The 17,754-nt window shown below is 55.4% G+C and overlaps 6 protein-coding genes across 6 annotated transcripts; 2 read left to right on the plus strand and 4 right to left on the minus strand.

Annotated features, from left to right (window-relative positions):
- Positions 1-501: 501 nt before the first annotated feature.
- Positions 502-1,861, plus strand: TRIREDRAFT_65887 (helix-turn-helix domain-containing protein; the record flags this gene model as incomplete). The annotated part of the gene is made up of 2 exons (XM_006967387.1): positions 502-570; positions 821-1,861. The coding sequence occupies 2 exons, from the start codon at positions 502-504 to the stop codon at positions 1,859-1,861; spliced, it is 1,110 nt and encodes a 369-aa protein (XP_006967449.1).
- Positions 1,862-2,866: 1,005 nt separating this feature from the next.
- On the minus strand, positions 2,867-3,440 carry TRIREDRAFT_65997 (uncharacterized protein; the record flags this gene model as incomplete). The annotated part of the gene is made up of 2 exons (XM_006967492.1): positions 2,867-3,322; positions 3,408-3,440. The coding sequence occupies 2 exons, from the start codon at positions 3,438-3,440 to the stop codon at positions 2,867-2,869; spliced, it is 489 nt and encodes a 162-aa protein (XP_006967554.1).
- Positions 3,441-4,193: 753 nt separating this feature from the next.
- TRIREDRAFT_80237 (uncharacterized protein) lies at positions 4,194-5,878 on the plus strand (the record flags this gene model as incomplete). The annotated part of the gene is made up of 2 exons (XM_006967388.1): positions 4,194-5,020; positions 5,074-5,878. 2 exons carry the CDS (start codon positions 4,194-4,196, stop codon positions 5,876-5,878), a joined length of 1,632 nt encoding a protein of 543 aa, XP_006967450.1.
- Positions 5,879-6,192: 314 nt separating this feature from the next.
- On the minus strand, positions 6,193-7,114 carry TRIREDRAFT_41504 (uncharacterized protein; the record flags this gene model as incomplete). Its single annotated transcript, XM_006967318.1, has 2 exons — positions 6,193-6,984; positions 7,052-7,114. Coding segments are annotated over 2 exons (855 nt in total), but the record flags the coding sequence as incomplete, so codon positions are not given.
- A 619-nt stretch (positions 7,115-7,733) lies between these two features.
- TRIREDRAFT_66016 (uncharacterized protein) lies at positions 7,734-8,903 on the minus strand (the record flags this gene model as incomplete). The annotated part of the gene is made up of 4 exons (XM_006967493.1): positions 7,734-8,063; positions 8,213-8,360; positions 8,474-8,645; positions 8,786-8,903. 4 exons carry the CDS (start codon positions 8,901-8,903, stop codon positions 7,734-7,736), a joined length of 768 nt encoding a protein of 255 aa, XP_006967555.1.
- Positions 8,904-9,409: 506 nt separating this feature from the next.
- Positions 9,410-10,731, minus strand: TRIREDRAFT_109846 (uncharacterized protein; the record flags this gene model as incomplete). Its single annotated transcript, XM_006967494.1, has 3 exons — positions 9,410-9,444; positions 9,566-9,574; positions 10,227-10,731. The coding sequence occupies 3 exons, from the start codon at positions 10,729-10,731 to the stop codon at positions 9,410-9,412; spliced, it is 549 nt and encodes a 182-aa protein (XP_006967556.1).
- Between the last annotated feature and the right edge of the window lie 7,023 nt (positions 10,732-17,754).

Genomic DNA, 17,754 nt, shown 5'->3' on the forward strand with positions numbered 1-17,754 from the left:
AAAGATCGCCCTTCCCCTGCTCAGCCCAACCCCCCCGGAGTCACCCAGCGGCATGATTAGTGCACAGTGACGAAAGAAACCCCCAACGGCCGGCGGCGCAACCAAACCAAACAAACCAAACCGAACTGAACTGAACTGAACCACTTTGATGCTAGCACCAGCCGCAGCCTCTCCGGCCTTCCATCCGCCTCTACTAGCACTCGAGATCTTGCGCTGCTACGCCTGCTGAATCGCCTCTGTCTACCTAGCCTTTCCGTCAGATCAGCGGGGGGCGAGAGTCCGGGACCGTCTTTTCCGCACCGGCATTGCTCGGTCATCCCATCACACGACGCCAGGTTGCACAGAGCCGAGCGCTCACACACACACACGCACGCCCGCACGCACGCACACGCTCACACACACCTCAGCTCCTGGAACTTTTTTTTTTTTTTTTTTTTTTTTAACCCTTAAACCCTTTATAACCCCCTTCCTCCCCTTATCCTGGGCTTCCCGCGGCACATCATGAATTCGGCCACGGGACGGGCGGGCATCATCCGTGCCCGCGATGACGCTGGGAGCATGGATAAACTGGTGAGTTTGGCGACCTGACTGCAATTCCGTTTCCCAACCTTTTCCTCGCCTCGAGCGACTGCTCTGGCTGGGCTTGGAGCCTAGGGCGCGGGCCTTGCGCACTGTCGCTGTCGCTGCCGCGGCTGGCGTCTCTCGTCGACGAGGGCCATGCTGCTGCATTGCGTGCATCGCCAATCTCATCCGTGACATCGAAAGCGATCTCTCTGGTGTGGTGCGGCTGCTAACAACTTCCTGCCTCTTCGCCCCATAGGCGCATTCGGTGCTCGACGACGTGCTGTTCAACATCGTGTCCGACTTGTTGATGAAGACACACCGAGAGGAGAAGACGGCAAGGGCGACGACCGCGGCCATTCGGGTGGAGAAGCTGGCTTCGGACGCCTCAGAGAGCTCGACGCCCGACTCGGGTCCCGATGTGCGAATCGAGACGGACGCCGCAATCTACGAAGACGGCAAAGTGCTGCTAAAGGGCAACCCTCTCAAGACGACGACGGACATCCTGTGCCCCCGATGCCATCTGCCGCGACTGCTCTATCCCACCGACGGCAAAGGCGCCCGGAAGCCGGACCCTACGATTGTCTACTGCAAGAAGCACCCCTTCATCGAGAAGCCTGGATGCGACATCTACGGCCAGAGCTGGGTGGGACCAGGCCCCGGACGGGGCAAGAAGAAGAAGGACATGGACAAGAAGGACGGCGCCGATGGCACCCCCGAGCAGCGGCCGCCCAACGTGCTCTCGTTCCCTTCCGCGACGTGCAGCAAATGCAAGCGATGCATCCTGGTTACACGGCTGAATAATCACATGGGGTCCTGCATTGGCAACAGCGGCCGCAACGCCAGTCGAGCAGCCGCTCAGAGGATCAACGGCGGCGGTTCCCAGAACGAACCGACGCCCCCGCCCTCTCAGAAGGCCACGCCGACGCCGACCTCTCGGGCGCAGAGCCCCCGGAAGCGAGACGCGAGCGACGACGACGACGACGACTCGGAGACGAGCCACAAGAAGAAGAAGTCCAAGCACAGCCAGACCAAGAGGGTCATCATAAAGAATACGAAGCCCCCGTTGAAGAAGGACAAGATCAAGAGCAGCTCGCTGAGCCAGGAGCAAAAGGCCGACTACGACGTGCCCTCGCCCAAGGTGCTGAACAAGACCAAGTCCAAGGCGGAGAGCCCCATCAAGAAGCTCAAGGTGACCAAGCCGACGATTGCCTCGCCCATGTCTAAGAACGGCCGGGACATGGACGGAGAGTCTGAGTCTTCGGGAACGCTCTCATCACCGCCCGCAAGCCGTCACTAAAGGCGTTCTACAAGAAGCGTTCCACAAGAAACAAAAAACAAAAATAAAAAAGAAACGAGTGGCGCGAGATCCCAGGAGTCTGGAAGACTATACATGCGTTCGCTCTGCCTGATTGTAGCCGGATGATTGGATACGGGATAGACTCGAAGCGGGAGGGCCTTTGAAGTTTTGATATCCATCTTCACCTCCATTGCAAATTTTTCTTTCTTTTTTCACTGTACTACCACCTCTTTTGTCCTTTCTTTGTTATTCTTCCCCTTTCCCTTTCCTTCTTCCCAGACATACAAGAGAGGAAAAAACGAGGACGGGAAATCGAACCTGAGGCTGCTTGCCTCGCATTTTGACTTGGCAGCTCGCGGAGGGGAATGGGTTCGCTACTGGGGTGGCTGACTGGCTTTTATATACAGACGATGATGATACATCCAGCATCCCGAGGAAAACGGGAATTTTGGCGTTTGGGGGAAAACAACCTTGATTTTTTTTTAGTCTTGTTTGCAACCGAGTTGCTTGGACTCTTGTTCACTTCTCCTCTCACGCTTCCTAGGCTAGTCGAGTCCGCATGTGCGTGAATAAGAGATTCTTTGTGTAACATGACTCTGACTGTTTCTCTCGGCGCTGATGTATGCTATACTCGCATGTGATTGGACTATTAATGGTTGTCTACTGTTTGATTGATTTCACCGTGACGCGCCCAACTTGATGCAAAAAGCCTTCCTTGTAACGGATATCTCGTGTTCAAAGAAAGATGAGAAGAAACAAACGCCATACCGTGCTGTCTATGCGAAGCCGCAAGCATTACCTAGTATATACATTCATCCACATCCACATCCAGGATACACACATGACGACACCAGATCCCGCCCCAGTAGTGCTTCAAACCACTACACCCGGCCCCATCCGGATATTCAAAGAAAGAAAAAAAAAAAAAAAAAAAAAAAAAAAAAACCTAAACCCAACGCCCTTCTTCCCAAGGGATCAAAAAAAAAAAAAAAAAAAAAAAAAAATTCAAACCTCATCCTCAGCCTCCAGAACCCTCGCCTGAAAGATCTTGACCTCCTCAAGCGGCCTATCCTCCGGGCCCGTCGGCACCAAGCCCATCCTCCTCACGACGCCCATGCCGCTCTTGACCCTCCCAAAGATGGTGTGCTTCCCATCGAGCCAAGGCGTGGGCGCGAGCGTGATGAAGAACTGCGAGCCGTTGGTGTTGGGCCCGGCGTTGGCCATGCTGAGGATGCCCGCGCCGGCGTGCTTGAGCGACGGGTCGATCTCGTCCTCGAACTTGTCGCCGTAGATGGAGGCGCCGCCGCGGCCGGTGCCCGTGGGGTCGCCGCCCTGGATCATGAAGTCGGGGATGATGCGGTGGAAGACTGTGGAGTTGTAGTAGCCGCGCTGGACGAGGGTGGAGAAGTTCTTGGTCGTTTTGGGGGCGTGCTTTGTGTAGAGCTCGAGGGTGATGTTGCCCTTGAGGATTTCAGAAGCTGTTAGCTTTTGTTTGAACCATTTTTTTTTCTTCTCTTCTTTGGGGGAGTTGGGGTTGGTGGTGTACCATTGAGGTTTCTAGGACGACGTTGGTGGCCATTGTGTGTGAGGCTTGAGTTTTGCCGAGGAATTTGGGGGGTTGTTGAAGAATTCGGAAACGAGCGTCGAGATGTCACATATGTAGAGGAGGATGAAAGAGGTGGTTGTCACTGCGAGACGAGGCTGCGATCTTGGTACGCTGGAGAGGGATCTGCTTATCGCTATCGCGGCGTGCTATTGGCTGCCTTGCTGGGGGGGCTCTTCAGCGATTGCCAATTAGCGGCCGGTTAGCGCATGGATCCGCTGTAATTCAGGTCCAGCAGCCCGCTCGCTGGCTGGATTGGGTACCTACTTACCTCCAGTCATTACCTTATGGACCAGTTGAGTCGACATTTCAGTGACTGGATCTGAGAGTTCCATTGCTTGTTGGCTTCTTCCCTTCTTTTTCGATTGTATCACCCACCGACGACTTCTTCTTCTTCTTTTCAATCACTGCCAATCTTCTCGATCTACTATCATCTCGCAAACGTTGTGATACATGGATTGAAAAGAGCTGCACGATCTCTGAAAGAAATGGTCTGGCTGGTGCTGTCAACGTCATAGAGCCAGTCTTTGTTGATTGAGACCACGTTTCGCCTTGCTGGGTCTCCATCACAACAACATCTACAGCATCCGGGTCTCCTGTGCTTCAATATATAGCAGCATCTGGCACCAGGGGAAAATGTCGTCCACAAATGTCACCCTCATGGAGGGCTTGGACAGCCTCAACATAACAATAAACACGACGGCATCTGCTGCGTCTTCCTCGAGCATCATGGACACCCTGCAGGACCTCAGCTTCCTCCTGCTCGAGCTGAAGCTCGTCAGCGGCGCCATGGGAATCATATACCTCGGAGCCCATGCCTCTCTACGCCGCCCGCCCTCGGCGGCCGTCTCCAAGGACAAGAAGCGTCAGAAGCAGGAGGACGAGACCTTTGCCCAGGGACTGGAACTCTCGGACGCCATTCTCTTCCCCGTCATGGCTGCCTGCGTGCTTGTTGGGCTCTACTACCTCATTCAGTGGCTGCAGGATCCGGCCATCATCAACAAGATTCTGCGGTCGTATATGACGACGATGTCGATGGCGAGCTTGCTGACGTTTTATGCGCATGGCATCCAGGTCCTGACGTCCTTTGTGTTTCCCCGGTTCTGGCGTGGGAGAGACGGGAAGCTGCGCAGAGTCGATCAGGCCAAGAGGGCGGTTGCAGTCTGCGACGACGTGGGCAATGAACTGGAGAACCCTAACAATGGCGCAACGAACCCTCTCCCTGGAGCCTTGGGCTTCCTTGTGCCCATGGCGCGGATGCACAACAGGGTCTGGAACCTGAGGCATCTCTTCACGAGGCACTGGTTGCTCGAGGTGTTTGCGCATGGCATGGGCAAGGAGACGGCCCACGTCAACTTTGCGCACATGCTGGCGCTGCTGATGGCGGTGGTGACTGCGATTGTCTACTTTGCGACCTCGTGGCCGTTCCTGTCCAACATGCTGGGCTACGGCATGTGCTACGGATCGTTTCTGATTTTGTCGCCGACTGATTTCCTCACTGGGTCGCTGGTGCTGTGGGGGCTTTTCTTCTACGACATCTTTATGGTGTTTTACACGTGAGCCACTCTTCTCTTGTTGGCGCAGGATTCAATGTGTTAATGATTCCTAGTCCCTATATGATGACGGTAGCCACGACTCTCGACGTTCCCATCAAGCTCACGTATGAGGCGGCATCCAGAAAGAGTATTCTGGGGCTCGGAGACATTGTGATCCCGGGCATGGTCATCGGCTGGGCCCTTCGACTCGATCTCTGGATCCACTACTACAGGAAGATCAAGTATGAAGCCACCGACTTGAAGATTCTCGAGAAAGTTTCTGGCTCCGAGGAGACGATTACGCGAAGCGAGACCAAGTACAGAGAGGTCAAGACCCCCTACGTCGATGTCAAAGGCAACTGGGGAGAGCGCTTCTGGATCCGCCGAGCTTTCGGCCTCGTCGCTCCTAGAGACTTGCCTCCCCAGGTTGCCGCGTCGAGATTTCCCAAGACGTACTTTTACGCCTCCATGGCGGGATACCTTGTTGGCATGCTGGTTACGCTCGCCATGCTGCTCGTGTTCAAGCACGGACAGCCGGCGCTGCTGTATCTCGTCCCAGGCGTGTTGGGGTCCATGCTGTTGACCAGCCTGGTGCGTGGGGAATTCAAGGAGCTGTGGATGTACACGGAAGATGGAAGCCTCGACACCATAGACGTGGTGGTTGACTTGGATGGGAACGGCAAGGCAGTCAAGACGATTGGCAAGCTGGAGGATGGCGTGGTGGACACGACCAAGGACGATAAGAAGAAGGAAGACGAGAAGGACAAGGAGAAGAGCAAAGAAAAGAAAGCAGAAGCCGCAAAGGACAAGAAGGGGCACAAGGTGTTTTTCGTCTCTTTAGAGGCGCCGCCAGAAGGGGGTGAGGAAGAGGATCAATAGGCGCAAGGCTTTCTGGCGCAAGAGCTTCGCTTGACCGAATTGCACGAGACCGATGGGAGCATACCTGTACGGATAGATGATTAAAGAGTCGATTCATCTGTTCATTGTAGTGAATGTTTCATATAACAAACTGTTTTGATTGTCGCAATCTGATGTCCCGTTTCATGTTATCCAGCGTTTGCCATGCGTCCACGACGTACCCAGAGCCCTCCATCTCTTCTTGTCTCTGGAAAACTCTCAAGTCCCAAGCAACATGCCATTGTGAACATCAACAGTCAAACGACTGTACGACATCACTCGCCAAGCTCTTCCAGCAACCTCTCTGCCCTCGCAAGCGTCTCCTCCAGATCCAAAATCTCCGGCCCGGGGACCTCGAGCCCAGCACCGCCCTCCCCCCTCTTGACCACGGTGCAAATCATGTACTCGTCGTCCAGCGCCCTGTCCAGCTTGACGTCGACGTCGGTGAGCCTCTGGCCCTTGAACCAGACCTCGAGCTGCTTGTCGGCACCCTCGGGCGGGACCTCGCCCGGGGGCGCAAAGTAGCGCATCTCGAGGTCGTGCAGCCAGGGGGCGAGGAGGGCCTCGCCCGTCATCTTGACGTAGGCCTCGCGCAGGCACCAGTCTGCGTAGAAGTAGTCGAGCAGGCGCTGGGGCTCGGAGCGCGGCGAAAAGGGCAGCTCCCTCATGCGGCGGACCTCGAGCGGGGAGAGGACCTCGGCGTGCATGGCGACAAAGGACGGCCAGCCTTCGGTCTGGACGTGGCGCACGTCTCGGTCGCGGCGCTCGCCGGGGCAGACGATGTCGGTGCCGATGGCGATGCCCGCGGCAGGAGGATTGTGGACGCCAAAGAGGACGACGACGCCGGCTTGGTGGGAGACGTTGAAGAGGAGGGGCTGGAGGTCGGAGTCTGGCGGGTGGAGGAAGATTGGCTTCGTGCGGGCGTCGCGGATAGGCGTTGCGCGAGGGAGGGGAACGCGCAGGAGGTGGGAGATGGCGAGGCGCTTGAGGAGGGAGGATGCGAGGGAGAGCTTGGCGTCTCTGAGGAAGTGGTATTTGAGGGCGGCGGCCTGTTCGGCTGGAGAGAGGAGGGAGAGGGCGCGGGAGGCCTTTTGAGGGTTTTGTTAGCTTTGGGATGTGAGGTTTGAGGGTGGTGGTGATGGCGGGAGAACGTACCACGCGAGGGAGATCCTTGGTGTTGCTTGCCTCGGGCCAGAGGGGCCGGGTGTCGAGGACCCAGAGAAAGACGCTGGTTTGGGCCATGATGTTTGTATGCTGTCTTGTCTCTTTGATGGCCTGCAGCTTTTATGTTAATCAGAGTGATGAATCAAGATCTGGATTTTGGATGAAGTGAAGTGAGGTGTGCTGTTCGCGCGGTTATGAGTGATATTGTCATGAGTGCACGTGTCCCCCGTCGTCGAGATGAGTGAGACGTGAGACGTGAGACGTGAGACATGAGATATGAGACATGAGACGGCATGCAGTGAGAGCGGAATGTGTTGCTTCCTTCAATGTCTGCCCTCTGCCAATCATCTTTTGCTAGCTGCCGCTTCCCCGCTCCGGCCCGCAGAGCCGCAGGATTGAGGATATATTAGCTAGTAGTATATTGGATACTATGGGTGAGAGTTACACAGAGAGTCTCAAGTCATGACTGCTTGATAGCTCCAGAGTTAGATGATGGGACAAGAATTTAACCCATGCGATTAGTGGTGGCATTTGCTGACTGTTTTGTTCCAAAGCAGCTAAGAGAAGCAAAACTATAATCTTTTAGTGATTGTAAGAAGCAGAGCTCTCTTACATTCCAACCCCCACCCCCTTCTCCTCGAGCATCATGACTAAACCTCCACCAAAGCATTCCTCACAAATGCTTGCCGAAAAACTCGAGCAGCGCCCTGTAGCCCCTCTCGTACTCGGCCTTGACCCTCTCGTCCTTCAAGTCGGACCTGGCCGCCATCCAGCCGTGGATCTGGTCGCCAAACGTCTCGACGTGCTTGGGCACCTGCAGCTTCTCCTCAAACTTCTTGACGTCCTCTGGGTTCTCGTCCTTGGACGCCAGCAGCGCAAAGGGAATGGTCAGGCCCTCGGCGTCGGCCGGGTCGACCATGGCCGGGTGGGCGGCGGCCGCGGCCGAGAACGGGTTTGTGGGAGCCTTGACGGTGAGGGCGACGACTTTGCCGCCCCAGCAGTACTGCCAAGGGGGGTTAGTATTACTTGACCGCGCTTATGTTTCGAGACTTTCGAGTGTAGAAAAGGGGGGGAGGAGGAGGGGGGGGGGGGGGGGGGGGGGGGGTTGTGATAGTCGTGTGGGATAAGAGGTACAGAGCGTGATGGACTTACCCCTAGCATGGCCAGCTTGGAGACGGACGGGCTGTGAGCCTTGACGGCGTCGACGTACGCAGGCACCAGGCCGGCAATCTTGGGAGGCGGAAACTCGCCAAAGAAGGCGCCGAGGGCCTTTTGCTTCTCCTCGGTGTCGGGAGGGTAGCTGTTTTGCGTGTTTGATTCGACGTCAGCCAGCTCTCTCCTTCTGATTTCATCTAGGGCAATATATCGCCCAAAGGTCCCTCCCGCGGGACCAGAGGAACAACAAATACTCACTATTCGATGGGGCACGGCTTGCCCTTGAACCAGTCGGGCATAAACACCTTGTACTTCTGGTGGTCGTTGCTGTAGGCCAGGATGTCGGCGCCCTGGACCGTCTGGTCAAAGTAGCCAAAGATGTCGTAGATGACCACAATGGCCTTTGTTGCGTCTGCGGGGCCGGTGACGTCTGTTTGATTATGTGTCGCAAAAAAGAATTAGACATCATGAGTCTCGACTTTTTTTTTTTTTTCACAGATCAAGCAAAAGTGTGTTCTCCAGAGGCAATCGTCTTCAGACGGCAGTCGTCGGGATGGAGAGCAAACGTACAGGTCTTGTAGCCGCCAACCTCCTCGTACGAGCCCTTGGGCGTGTATCCCTCGGACACGACGGGCGGGATGTTGCAGCAGGCGGCGCTGTGGCCGTGGGATGCGGGCATGGCGGACATGGTGCGGGATTGGGGGCAGCGAGACTGAGGAGGAAGGGATCGGAAGAGGGATTGAGATTGAGATGGCGCGGGGGCGGCTGTGGCTGCGGGTATGGCGGGCTTAAGAGCTTGGCGACGAGGCGGAAGCGGTTGCTGATGGTGTTGATGAAGAGGGCAAAGAGAATGAAACTGAGATCGAGATGGAGCTTGAGCTTGAGCTTGAGCTTGGGCTTGAGCGGATGAAATGCGCTCCGAGCGGCGGCCGAGGCTGATGCGGGGACCAGACGAGCGAATGCAGGCGGCAGAGGCTGTGGGGAGAAGCCGCAGAAGATGATGCCTCATGGAAATACTGATAGAAGGGAACAGAACTTGACGAGTTGCGGGTCGGGCCGGATGAGGGAATTGAGTTGTGCGAGTTGTTATTAGCGGGAGGATTAAAATTGAAAAGAACCAAGAGAAGCGTCAAGTCAGTGGTGGTGGCAGTTGCAAGGGGTTTTTTGAAATTTGAAGCCTTTTGTCATGTCTTATCAATTGCTGCGCATGTCACTGGATCTCGACGAGACTGACAGTCAGTGTAGATGATATGTAAGACTGTACATAGTCTCCACGGCTGTGACGACGCCTTTGCTTCATCGACTGCTCATGGCAACGTCAGCGCCTTAGTAGCTAGCTACAGTACATACGAGTATAGCCTATATAGAGGTAGGCATGAGCTAGCATTCGGATACTAGTGCCTGCATGCCTCGTGTGGAGATCTGGCAACGCTGTCGCAGGGCTTACGAGAGAAGGCTTTTTGAAAGCGAGGTGAGACAAGAGGAGACGTGAGATGGAACGGGATTCGAATCCGAGGTGGGGGCGGGGTTTGGGTCCGACTGCTGCCGGTGATGTCACAGGATGTGGGCAGGGGATAACAACAATCATCACTACCTTAGCCGTTGGACTACAAAGTACTATCGCCGTCAACATGTCGTACACTCTTATCAAGAGGAAAAGGGAGCAACAGAGAGGGCAGAAGCAGAGCTTTGGGAGCCCTTCACATGTGCACTTGGTTCCCAAGGAGCGAGGCATAGAGAGAGCCAGGATGTAGCCCGTCTCATACCCCTTAAACCAGCCATGACAACAGAACAAAATCAACCATCACGTCCAAGGGGTTCAATTCGCTATAATCACGCTGTAGACCGCCAACTGCTCCATCCAAGTCTCATTGAGTCAGAACCGAAACCAAAAGACCAGCTTGATCCAAACATGAAAACGAGCGTCACAAGAGATTGCAAGACGGAGCATCCCGTTCAGGCGGCTGCCACCCTTCCACCCTTGAGCCTCAGCACCAACTCCAGTACTCACCATTCCTCCATACAACATCCTTGTCCTCGCCTCCGTGCCATCGGAAGCAGGGCACCATCTCGGATCGATTCTCGTGCGTCGCCGTCATGTCCTGGCCTAGGTCCTTGACCAGCCTCTCTGCCTGGGCCAGGAGTCGGGGGTTCGGGTCCCACGCAACAATCTCTCTCAACTTGAACCACATGGCCTCGTGCACAGCCGCTCGAAGCAACAGCCTGATCGGAATCTCCAATCCCTCCTCGCGCTTCAGGGATAGCTTGGCAATGTACAGCCTCTTCAACGCAAAGTCGTGCACCCACCACATCTCAACATTCGTTTCCGTCTTCGGGTCCTTGTAGACGGCTCCCACGTGCATCCGGACTGGGCTCCAGGACGGGCCCCATGCTTCCTTGACTTCGTATAATGCCCCAGCCGTCATGGACTGGCGGCACAGATGCCACGCCTTGACCTCCTCCACCAGCCGGAACTGCACATGTGTGATTGGACTTTTAATGACGCTCATTGCCATCATGTCCATCGAATCATTCTCCACCAACATATGCTCGATCTGGTTATCATTCGCGGTGAAGCCGAATTCGGCATCGCAATCACCAAGGTGCCGTCGCATGTATCCCCTAAGGCGGTCGTCGAGCTGCAGGTTACCCAATGTGATTCGGAGATGCTTGGCCGGCAACGGCTTCTAGCCACGCTGCTTGAGGAAGTTCGTGTCGGGGCCGCCGAACACGACGCTGAACTCGATGCGCTCTTCGCCCTTCCTCCTGTCCATCTCTTCGGCCAAGCGCATCAGGAAACGTGCACCATGCCCTCGTCTCCGGAGCGTAGGGGCGGTAGAGAATTGGGATATTACGGCTCCGTTGACACGCTTGCATCCCCGAGCTGTGCTGACTAGTGCTGGCCTCCAGCAGATATTGGCTCCGGTGTAGATGTTGGAAGGGTCAGCATAGTTTGCTAGAGACCAAAACTCTTCCTTGAACTGAAACATGTCCTTGCCGAAGTCTCGTAAACTGCTCTCGATGCGCAGCCACTGAGCGGCGGGCAAGGGCGAGGAAGCATAGACGACACAACGCTTCCAGTAGTTCAGAAGCTGCCTCCTCGAGCCTTGTGTAAAGCATGGCGTATCTTCCCTGGCCGGCTCCAAGGCATAATACTTGGCCAACTTCTTCGCGAGCCTGGCGATTATATCGGATGGCTGTCGAGGGCCATCGTCACCGCCTCTCGGAGTGCAGTCGTCGTGTTCGTCTGCCAAGGCGTCATTATGGCTGCTCGTCGGAGTAGCAATGCCGCTCATTGTCCGACTCTCATCGCTGTCGTCTATCGGAGTGCCACCTCTGCCCTTTGTTGACGTGTCATCGCAGCGGACGCCGTCCGGTGCAGCACACGGCGACGTTGGAGCATCCCTTAGGCGGCCCATTGCAGAGGATGATGCCATGACTATGGCTCAGCCACTAACTGTAGACGAGGTGAGTAAGTAGATATCTATATCAGTACCGTTACGGACGGCCCTTGAGACCAGGGGTCTACTATACCTGATCAGCAGCGTCAGAGTAACCTCAGGTAGGGAGCAAGAAGAAAGGATAAGAGATGATTTGACGCAGGACAAGCAAGCTGCAGAGTGGTTTCCCTCGCAACGTTGTGCTAGGACTGACTGCTCTATCTTACTGGATGAAAGAGATGGACTCGATGCTGACGATAAAAGATACAAGGTGTGTCAGTCGTCGTCGTATGTTGCCTCTCCCAACTCGGTACATGTATCAGCAACCTCTGGTCTGGTGCCTGAGGCAGAAGATAAGGTACCTCAACATTATTCGGAGAGATGCAGGAGCGCGGCAGGCACGCATCACGGCTGCTCACTCGCAAGTAGCACCTTCCCTTGCTCTCTTCACGCTTCTCTGGGCGGTGTCGCAGCTTCCCTCTCACGAACAAGCGTCTCCTTTCCCTCCTTCGTTTCTCTCCTCTGTCCTTCTTTCTTTCATACGTAACCTGACCTACTACCTACCTGAACATCTTACATACATTCACTACCTTAGTCAAACAATCAACTTATACTAACATTTCTTGCAATTCATTTCAATTCAATTCCTTTCCCGCCTCGGTGGCTCACATCACGAAGCCAATCTCTGCTAGGTTTGCGCCTTGCATCGACTGGAATCTCCTTTCGCTGCTTGTGCTATGCTGCGCAGCTTTGTAACAGCATAGGCTGGATTTCCAATTGCTCCTTTGTGCTGATGGCTGGATAACCTCTGCTTCTGCTTCTGCTTCTACCTTTCTGGCTCTCCTTTTGCCGTCTCAAGAGCCTTGTTTCCCCCCTTCTGATCCATAAGGGGACTGATAAGAAGGGGTGAATCATCTCGGGATATGGTGTTGCACCGGCCGCGTCGGTGCGTCCCCTGCTCGAATCGCTTTGGCTAATCGCTTCAAGGTCCGGTAGACGCAAGGGAAGGGGGAGAAGACTGGTCAGATTTCAAGGCAAATCTCCCAACATCGAAAATGACAGCTTCTGCTCCGGTAATCGTACGAGCCGGTCACCAAGCGACTTTCGTTAGCACATTTCAGCACGCCGCACACCACTCCGGCGCTCTTCATCGACGCCACTATCGCGATTCGGGGCTAGATGTGACAGATAGCCTAAGCTCTGGCTCGAGACTAGCATCTCGCCAACCAACCAACCACCAAAGAAAAGGAGACGATTTCGATCACCTCACTCTTCTGCTGTTCAGACAACAGCATGCATGACCAGCCAACCCGAGTTGGTGTGTCGTGTCCAAGCTCCCCCCTTACATCCGACACCCTTGTCCGTCCCAGCCCTTGGGACCCGGCTAGCTGGTAATTTTCCATCTCGCCGGCACATTGGCCTGCAGCTAGCGCAGTCCAGTGACCCAGACGACATGTCGGTGCGAGCTGCGACCCGAAGCACTGACCAGACACAAAGACCACTGCGATGGGTCTCTCATGGTGGCGGTCAGTGGTCCCTGCATTGCATTCCCAGCTGGCCCCCCTTGTCCACACATCGACCTGATCCGCCGTGAGGCATCTGCAGATACTACCGCCGTCACCGCCACGGATACAGCAAGAGTGCTCTACAGCCCGCGTCAACCCCGCCATGGGCCAAGCCTCGGAGACTTTGATGGTGCTACCGCACTGCTGCCACGGCAAAAGGAGCTCGGTAGCCGTACCTGGCTGTCAGGGCAGATTGAGGTACTGACTACCGGCAGAGCAATATGCGATCTGTCTGCGTAAGCGATCGGCTGCTGCAGGTTCTCCTCATTTCGCTGCCCTGCATACTATCCGTTGGATATCCCATGGCTGGCTCGGGGTAAGGGGCCTGAGGCGCCGGGGACAACAATGTCATGTCTGAAGACAAGCCGCCAATGTTACGAACTACCGCCCACTGTTGCTGCCGGTGGGACTACCAAAGGAACTCGTACAGTACTGCATAGCAGCGGCGCTCTCTTACAGACTGGCTGCTACAGATGGCCCAAGCAGTTTCAAAGATAGGGGGGGACCGCCTACAAGCATGAGAGAAGCTGCAGCCGGACTCGCGCCAAAGCTAGTCGTGACCGGCATGCCAATGCCGTCAGCGGCTTAGCTGAGGCCCGGCTGGTCGGAAAACTAAGCGCTAGTCATAGCCAATCTGCATATGCAATTTATACGGAGTGCAGCCGCACCGTACAGTTGGAACCTCGATTGCTCGCGAGACGACTAGTACCAAGACCCAGGGATCCGGGAACACCAGATGCGAAAGGGCAGGGGCCATGACAGCGGGCAAGCAGACCATCGTCGAACAGCTGAAGTCAGTCTAGGCGTAGCCCCTCAGCTTCAGCCTCCTCAACGCCAAACCGCGCTCAGCTCATAGCCCAGGCCGGACAGCTTCACGAGTCGTTAGTGTCGCAATGGATCATGACGTCTCCGGCACCATCGAGAGTATGGATCAACTTGTCGAAAGGTCACGAGATGCGCCCCTGGTCCGCTTGTAGCGCCTAAAAAGAAGCAAGACAGGTCAATTTGACATCTGACGGGGGGGAAGATGACCTGTCGGTCTTTGCGGGTTCCAAGACACACGGTATTAAATGAACCAAAAAAAGTACTCCGTAACGCCAACCCATTAGTGCCTCCCCCGACCTGGCTTGGCCCCTTGAGCATCGCAAATAGCAGCAGTTTCGAGTTGATCCGCCCTGTCTCCCTGACGAGACAGTCGTCGATCGCAAGCCCGGCTTTTTGCTGCGGAAATCATAATACCGGTCTGTCCCGACGGCACCACTTCGTTGTATCAAAAGAGCAAAACTATTTTCTGTTTCCCCTATTCTTGGATCGCGCTTGCAGCTCGGGCTGCCGGTTGTTGAAAGAGGTCAGCGTCTCGTCTCCCTGTTCCAAGGTCTTACACGAGATAATACATACTAATTCAGTTGGTAGCATTCGACCTCCTCTTCACCGGCCTCCCCTACCCGGCAAGTACACCTACTTGCTGTGACAACCTGCTCTACATTTGGCCCCTCTGGCGAATGACATCGTGCAGGATGCAACCTTTGGCAGCTTAGCTCCATGGCCGGAAATTCGTCATTCAATACCCGGCGCTACCAACAGATGGAGAGCCCATGTCTCGCATGCAACTTGACGCGGCTTCCAGTAATACAAGCAGCAGCCGTGCCCTTTCTGTCCTTCCCCCCTTTGCCCCCCTTCCCCCCCAAAACCCCCACGTCATACGGGGTTGTCAATGCATGGGGCTGCATACCACTTCGTTGCCCTCTCTCCCCATGCATCGAAGTACTACATGCGTTCAATCATTTTCTTGTGAAACCCATCCTTGCATGTTGGGAGCGGCATCTTGATTTGACTCCCTGCACATTGCCAGAAGAGCCCTTCCGGGCGACGGAACATGACCTTTCCAGGTGATTCCATGACTCCAGATTCTGCGTTGGGCTCTTTGGGCCCTACGCCCACAGTCGAGCAGTCTGATGCTGCAGACATCTCATGGGTGATGGTGCAGTGTGCACGATTGCGAAACACCAGAGACTGAACACGTCGAATTGTCACAATATTAGCGTATACGCTGCCTCTAATTTACACACATAAAAATGCTGGTATCAAAAAGAAAGAAAAAGAAAGAAAAAAGCGCCGTGTTTCCCAAGGCATGGCACTCGCTGAGCAAGACAAGATATCGCCGGCTGTGGTGCTCATGCCCACCAATTTGCCCAAGTCCAAAGAGGAGGAGGAGGAGGAGGAGGAGGAGGAGGAGAACGAAGAACAGAAGGGAAGACGGAAAGAAAATCAACCAGATGCCTAAGAAATTGGTGGTTTCCCCCCAGCCTTCAAGACTCCGCCATGTGCGTCGTAAAACTATCCATATCCTTACTTGCTGCCCGGACATGCTTGGATGTTCACGCCTTTTTCCCCCTTTCCTGATTAACAGAGTGACAGAACGATGTATAAAAAAGAAGTAACAGCGGCAAAGCAAATAACAAGCATAAGAAAGCCTAAGAATGCGGGAATGACGACGCCCACGTTCAATGACGCTGTGGAAGCACTCGTGCTGACTCCGGTTTTTAGCCAATTGGCCACGCCTCCGTGAGTGCTGCCTGTATTTGAATGCTGAGAGGGCTTGTGTGTCCTGAGCAACGAGAGGATCCGGTTGGAGGTGTCCCGAGTATATAAGGAGAAGACGGATATCGTGTATCGAGGGGTGAAAGGGGGACCCGGGTGCTGTGCTGCTGTTGTTCAAAAAAAAAACGCCGTCCGCCTCGAGCGGTTGATGATTGTTGTTCCTCTTTTTTTATTCCTTCATTGGATCTGTCACCGAGGTCCGTGTTAGCAAGCTGACCCAGTAAGCTTCGAAGTTGGGCCAACTCACCCGTATTACTCATAATGCTCAATCACACGGGGTGCCGCAGTACCCGCAGCATCGGCCCGGGATGACCCAAACCTCCTTGCCATCCAGAGCGCAGGTTGGGCATCTTGTGCCGGGGACCTATTCGGCGTTAGCAATCAGAGAACCGACGGCGCGAGCTTTCTTATCTGACCTTGGGTCCCAGCATGATGGTGCCGGCAGGCATAACGGGGGGACATGAAGGAACAGGTTGTTCCGGCAGCAGAGGGAAGACGGGGGCCTCGAAGCCGCGGAGCGTGTTGTGCGAGACAGGCATGGCTGGAGTGTATGTGAAGATGGGAAAGTAGGCTAATGGGTTGCAGAAGGATCCAGTGTCGAATCAGGGCAAAGCAACGAGTAGACTAGAAGACTATAAAGTCAGGTAGTGGCGAGGACAAGTGGCAGCGGTTAGAGTTGGAGAGTGATGGTGGTGGTGGTGGTGGTGGTGATGGTGGTGGTAGTGGTGGTAGTGTTGGAGCCGGGCAGAGGCGTATTATATGTCCACCGGATCCGGCGTGGGGTTGGTCAAGGGGGAAAGGGGCCTGACGGATGGCTTCAGAGACAATTGGATCGAGAGAGGCTTGGTCCTGATCAGATCGAGAGTCAAAGTGTGGGGGCCGTGTGCGTTGATGAGAGAGGCTCTGGTTCTGGGTCGGGGCAATCAGATTCCCTCCAGGAACCCAAGAGTTGTGGTGACAGGTCGATGGCGCTAGACAGAGGTAGACAAACCAGACTAGGGGCGTGTGGCGGCAGAGACGAAGCAGGCCGGCCGGGCCCTTGTGCCTAGACACTGGTTTGTACACGCCCAGGTATTATGCTTAGCACTTGGGCAAGCAGGAGGAGGACCCAGTCAGTAGGACCACTGACGGGAAGAGCTAATGCGGGCAGCGGCCTGGCTATCCGTCCGTTGATCGGGGAGGCAGGGCCATGTCTCGAGGATCGTGTCGGGGGTGGGGTTTGCAAGTTGGCAGAGTGGCAGCAGACATGTCGTATCGGCTGTGAGACGATGCCTTCATCTTATTCAATAGCCTGCGCCCCCGAGTCTCTCGCAGAAACAGCAGCATCAGAATGGGGTCTGTAGCAGCGCAGAGTACCTAACATCGGCGGTCGGTGCTTCGTTCTGGCCAGTACTGCTACTTGTGCCTCCTTTGGGGTCGCTCTATTAGCAGCAAGTTTAAGTACTGGGCCTGGAGGGGGCGTGCGCCGGCGCAGTGCGGCGGCTCTTGGGAGACGACCCGGACAACCGCTGTTGGTGGAGCAGGCAAAAGAAAAGCTATCCAAGGGAACGCAAGGCAGGCCAGGGCAGGGCATCGAGCCAGGGGTGCGGACCTGGGGGAACAGATGACAAGGCGTGGAGCGATTGATTCAAGACATGGCCGGCTTGGTCATTGGCAGTACCGGTCCAGGAACCAGGTAGCAAGGGCAAGGCAAGGGAGTCTGTCTCTGGCAGCGTGGCGCATGCTGGCCAAGCACAAGTCTTACTTGCACGGCAATGATGCTCTGCTCTGTCCGGAGTCGCAGCTTGTGCTTGAGACGGACGGCTGGCTGGCTGGTTTTGCGAGTTGTAAAGCGCGCATCGGAATGCTCAGGCGTGCCTGTGAGTGTATGAGAGCGTGCGATGACATGTGGGAGCGCACGAGTGTGCGGTAATGCCATGCCATGCTTGGTGCT

Source organism: Trichoderma reesei (genome assembly GCF_000167675.1).
Source record: "Trichoderma reesei QM6a unplaced genomic scaffold TRIREscaffold_17, whole genome shotgun sequence".
NCBI classification, from domain to species: Eukaryota; Fungi; Ascomycota; class Sordariomycetes; order Hypocreales; family Hypocreaceae; genus Trichoderma; species Trichoderma reesei.